Below are 5602 nucleotides of genomic sequence, written 5' to 3'. Positions count from 1 at the left end.
GTCACAATTTTATCAACCACCGAGGGATGGGCACGCTTTCAAGGTTTGGGGCGTGATAGAAAGAGGGTAAAAAATTAAAGAAAAGAAAAGAAAGAAGGAAAAAAATAAAAAATTAATAAAAAGTTAACCATATATTATTTTTAAAATGCCACATCAAACCAACAGTGTCATGTCGGCGCCAATCGGCCAAAATTGACCAGATGAATTTAACTAATATAAATACAAGAGGTTTAAGATTGAATTAGGGAAAAAAAAAAGAGTTTATAACTGAATTGGCACAATTGCCATAAGTTTAGGACTTTTTTGGTTATTCTCCCTTATATTTTCTATACTAAAATAAAATAAAGATGTGCTATAAGCTCAAGACACATTCAATAAGAAAAATAAGATAAGGCATTCGCGGACATTACACTATCAACTGGAGACAACCCAAGGGTATCAGATCGATACCCTGCGTTACCGACAAACTCAATTCCAACGCTGCATACAGTTTGCGTTTCTTTGCACAACCCTTACGTAGGGAGATATCTTTAACGACGACAACTTCTTTTGTGGACCGTCCATAGAACCTAGGACGCTGGTCTCGAGAATAGTTCCCGTACCGCATCTAAAACTCGTGCTATTTTATTCTGTAATAATAGAAGAGCAACTGATATGATGATCGCCACTATGAATATCAAGAACGCTCTTGGAGGATTGTATTCTTCATCGTGTAACGACCTGGCTGGCACGTTTGCCATGCAGTTAAGGTAAGTAAGAACCATCGCGGCTGTGGAGAGCACCAGCGGCCACCTTGATGGAAGTTTTTTGGTGAGACAAATGATCATCTGAACAGACAACAAGAATCCGAACGTGTTGCTGCCCAGGAAGATACACAAAGTAAAATCCGTGCCAACGGGACTTGTTAAGAAAGATGAGACTGTTGCAACGAAGCCATTCTTGATATGAATTTTGAATTTCTTAAAAAGGATTGGAGGCTGAATCACGGCTTGGAAGGTTGCACTTGCTATGAGCACGGCTACAACCAGCAGGTTGCTAACTTTGTCGTCTGACGACTCTTCTCCCCGGTTCGAATCTTTTAGTGGTGATGACCGTTGATAGCTGGTAATGCCGTTATTATTATCTTCATCGCGGTGCACCAGGTCTATTTGTGAAGAAAGCAAGTTTGATTGCCCGTATTTGGCTCCAGCTTGCATGAGGAATTCTCTAATCTCTTGATCAGAGCGAGATGAGACATCGAGAGGGGTTAAGCCACTCTTGTTCAATGCGTTCACGTCCACGATCCCAAACTCCCGAGCAAAACCACAAAGCATGAAGTTAACCACCTACAATTTTTTTCCGTCTTTGTTTCATTGTCGTCAACATTGAGACATAAGATAATACAGAATTTTTTGCATGGACGAGATATCCTTTATTCTAGCGATGATCAAAACAGAACAGCATGACTTGCCTCAAAATTTTGTATGGCGACAGCGACATGCAAGACAGTGTTGCCTTTGTTGTCCTGCCAATTGATGACTTGCTGCTTCTTGTGCCGCTTCAGATGCCCCACCAATTCAACCAGCACTTCAAACCGGTTGTTCTTCACGGCGAGATGAAGTGCTGTCTCTTCTCGGGCAGTTGTCTCTTCAATGGATTCAGGCAAAGCGGAGAGCAATAACTTCATGACATCGAGCTCCCCATTAACAACGGCATAATGCAAAGGGATTCTTCTCTCCCATCCCTTCACAGAGCACAGGTGTTGACCCACTCTCAAGAGCTCCCTCGCGATCTCAAAATCACCTAGAGCTGCTGCGATGTGCAACGGGCTGAAACCATCTGCATTCACTTTTTCCACGAACTTGGGCATCAACTTCAGGAGCTTTCGGAAGAAATCAATATGGCCGGCTACACAAGCCATGTGCAGCGGCGTGTGACCTGCTCCTTTGAGAGCCATCTCCTCAAGGATGAGCCCATTGCTTCCAATCAAGTCATTCAGTTCTTCGATATTGCCCTTTCGAGCTGCTTCTAGTAACCTTCTCTCCATTTGATGGGATCTAGTAATGGTCACTCTCTTCTTGGGACACCTTGGGACTCGGAAATCTGTTAAATTGTTGATCCATTATATAGAGTTTCCCCTAGATTCCTCTTTAAATTACAGTTATCCAGAAGCTCCCAGGCGAAGTCTTGTGGTAATTGAGAATAGTGGCTAATAAATTGTCCAGCGTGCAAGTTGAAGCAAATATCTCTGACAAAAGCAGATGAAATAAGTCGTTGGCTGAGAATGAGAGTGTAAATAGGCATTGATGTCATGTCATGTACAGTGGATCCAACTAGCAACACCAAAGTTCCATGCACATTATCACTTGTAATACCCGACTATTCAATAAAAATTGCCATACCTTGTCCCATTGTTGCTGCAATTGCTGAGAATCCCCCCATATTCTTGCATCCCATAATGCAAATACTAACAACATCTAAGAACGGCATTATTTTTTATCCAACGGTTTGTCTTTTAGTCATAAAACGGCTATTTTAAACATCAGAAATCAAGAAACGGGAAAAATTTTAAATACCCCCCTGAAGCGGCGCAATTTTTAAAATATTCTCCAAGTTGTGTTTATCTCAAAGTGGCTTTCAAGTTGGTGTTATCGTCTCCATTAACCTCTCATCTCACCAGTGACACAAATCCTCGCCGGACGACGATCACATGCATGCTACGTGCCATCATTCGCGCAGCGGATAACACCAACGTGAAGTTCTGGAATGGACGGCACCTACGGAAGTGCCTTTCGGTTGATGGTATTCATTACAAAGCGGCATCCTTTCGGGAGCAAAACAATTAATTCACGAGCTAGGTTTCACCTACCGTCACAACGTGAAACTCATTTTGTTTTGTTTTATAGGGACAGAGCATCTATCTCCTCCCAGATCTGACAGGTCGTGGAGTTATGGACTGGTAAGGCAATAATTGTCGCTTCCGTCAATGGAAGTGAAGTCAATGTCTTGGTCTTTGAAACCTGCAACTTTTAGGCCATAGTCATCACACTAGCATCTCGTCACTTGCCACTGTGGAAATTCTAATGTCACTTCTTCAAACCCGGCCTTAATTTATGAAATTCGATCCTAGTTGGAAGCACCAATTTAAGGAGCCACTTTATTGAAATTGATGAACTGCTTTGAGACGCCATATCTTAATTCTTTGATTTACAGATATGTAGGGCAGCAATATGGCGTTTTTTTATTTGATCCGATGTCTATATTGTTTGATATAGAATGCATATTATGTCCCTGTTAGGGCATCGATTTTATATTTGCATTAGCCAAATTCAAATATTGTCACGTTTTTAGATTCTTGCGGCTCCTTTTTTCTTTTACAGAGTTGAGTTGGATTGGAACGGAATTAGTTATTAATGTTTCAATTGCATTTTTTTCCCTAGACTTTTCCACATCCGATCTTGGCTCATCTTTATCCCTAATTTAACTTATTATCCTTGTTTTGATTTTGGATAAGATTGCTGTCTTTGTTTTTTTTTTTTTTTTTCCTCTCATTGAAAGACTTGGGCAAATTTTTCGCACTAGGAAAAAGTATTTAAAAAGTTTTAAACCTATCATATTAGTATCAATTCAATCTTAAACATTTCAATAGAACTTATTTAGTTATAAATATATTCACATCGGTACCAATTTAATCTATCTTGCCATATAGTTGAATTACCTTATTGCTAACATGAGCATCGGCTGTCGTATATGACATGGCTAGCGTCGTACGGCCATTACCCTTCATCAATGATAGTCCTCATTTCGGTTATTAAATGGCACAGTTGGGAAGACAGACCAAAACCTGTAAACGTTTTACACGAACTACAATGAAAACGGTAAGGATGAAGTCATGCATGAACTGCTCTCTGTTTCGCCTGAATCCGTTGAAGAGATAACTGCCCGAAAGGAGACGGGGCTTCACCTCGCCGTGAAGAAAGACCAGTATCATGCCTTCGTTCGGTTGGTGGAGCATCTGAAGGAGCAAAAGAAGGAGCACGTGATCAATTGGCAGGACGACCAAGGCAATACGGCCTTGCATCTTGCTGTCGCCGTAAAAAATTCCCAGGCAAATCCTACCGTTCCCTTTTTTTATTGCACTTTTCCTGGTGCGTCATTTCAGTAAGGGTGTCAATTTGATATCGCTTCAATATGCAAAATACTTCTAACCTAAGGAGTCTATTGAATTGGATCTGTTTTGATCATCACTGGAATAAAGGATGTCTGTCCATGCCATAAATTTTACGGTAATATCTTGATGTCTGAAAATCAATGAGAACGAAAAAATGAATGTTAAATTGCAGGTGGTTAACTTCATGAGTGAAAAGCATGCTCAAGGGGACGTGGTCGTGGCCGTGAATGCCCATAACAATTGTGGCCAGACGCCTCTAGATTTCGTGGGAAGGAAAGGAGGAAATAGAAAACAGATCAGAGGAATCCTCAATGCACTTGGAGCCAAACACGGGGAAGAGTCTAGGGCCGACATACGCAATGCCCTGCTGGTCGTCGCCGGGCTCATTGCGAGCACAACCTACCAATCTGTGCTTCAGCCGCCAAAATTTCAAGCATTAGTCAACACAAATCATACAGAAGGCTTCCCCGCATCCTACGCATCTTATATGACTGGTTTTTATGGCAGGGACTTAGCATACATTGTCTTCATGACCGGCAACACACTTGGACTCTTGGTGGCAGTCCAGATGATCATTTGCCTCACCAGAGATCTCAGCGTCAGGCTGCCGATGCTTCTCTCTATGACCTTATTGGTTCAAACTTACTATTGCCACACATATTACCTGCCGTTCGGGACGCAGGAAAAGGAGTTTGGTCTGATAAATGTGGAATTGTTGAATGTGCTACCGCTAATGATTCCAATTCTTCTTCTACTGTTCCAGAAGCGGTTGGCGGAAGCTTTAGAAGTTTACTTGGGAAAGCTTTCTCCGTTTGACGACCTAGGGGATATGTGTATATGAACCTAATTTGTCGTTGTTAATGCTGGTATTTCTCTTTCCTTGAGGTTGAGCTAAGAAGTAGGGGTGAGCATGGTCCGGGTTGGTCCGGGCTGGTCCGGGCCACCCCCTAACCCTAGGACCAACCCGTACAGTGTCGGTCCTCAATTTTTAGGACCGAGGACCGACCCTATTGAGCTCGGGACTAAGGACCGGACCGACCCAATGGGTTCGGCCCGGTTCCCGTGGTCAACCCGGACCGATCGATCATTTTTTTCGTCTTATTTTTTATACTTCCTAAAAAGAAAACCTACAAATTCAAATTACACATCCATCAACAATACGGTATTGTGCAACTAAATTATAAAATACCAATACATATTTAACAAATTTAAGATGACACAATAATAGAAATTTCGTATCCGCTAACCGCTCATCGAGATATGGGACAAGATGGAAAGTTCTTGTAATCATCTATCTTTAATATTTATAACACCATATGCAAAAGCGTTTTCCTGATCATGTAGAGTCCACTCAACCAAAAAATGAGCTTCACACCACTTGACTAGCATTTGATCATGTAAAGTCTATTTAACCAAAAAATGAGCTTCACACCACTTGACTAGCATTTGATC

General features: G+C 41.7%; 2 protein-coding genes across 2 annotated transcripts; one reads left to right on the top strand and one right to left on the bottom strand.

The window, feature by feature from the left end:
- Positions 1–320: 320 nt before the first annotated feature.
- LOC120294139 (ankyrin repeat-containing protein BDA1-like) lies at positions 321–2196 on the bottom strand. Its single transcript, XM_039314132.1, has 2 exons — positions 1451–2196; positions 321–1325 (listed from the first exon to the last, which is right to left on the bottom strand). Exons 1-2 carry the CDS (start codon positions 2024–2026, stop codon positions 570–572), a joined length of 1332 nt encoding a protein of 443 aa, XP_039170066.1. The 5' UTR covers positions 2027–2196; the 3' UTR covers positions 321–569.
- Positions 2197–3871: 1675 nt separating this feature from the next.
- LOC120293726 lies at positions 3872–4991 on the top strand. Its single transcript, XM_039313451.1, has 2 exons — positions 3872–4087; positions 4323–4991. The coding sequence occupies exons 1-2, from the start codon at positions 3872–3874 to the stop codon at positions 4989–4991; spliced, it is 885 nt and encodes a 294-aa protein (XP_039169385.1).
- Positions 4992–5602: the final 611 nt, after the last annotated feature.

The sequence above is a fragment of the Eucalyptus grandis genome, chromosome 5 (genome assembly GCF_016545825.1).
Source record: "Eucalyptus grandis isolate ANBG69807.140 chromosome 5, ASM1654582v1, whole genome shotgun sequence".
NCBI classification, from domain to species: domain Eukaryota; kingdom Viridiplantae; phylum Streptophyta; class Magnoliopsida; order Myrtales; family Myrtaceae; genus Eucalyptus; species Eucalyptus grandis.
This window is presented reverse-complemented; position numbering and strand designations above follow the sequence as displayed.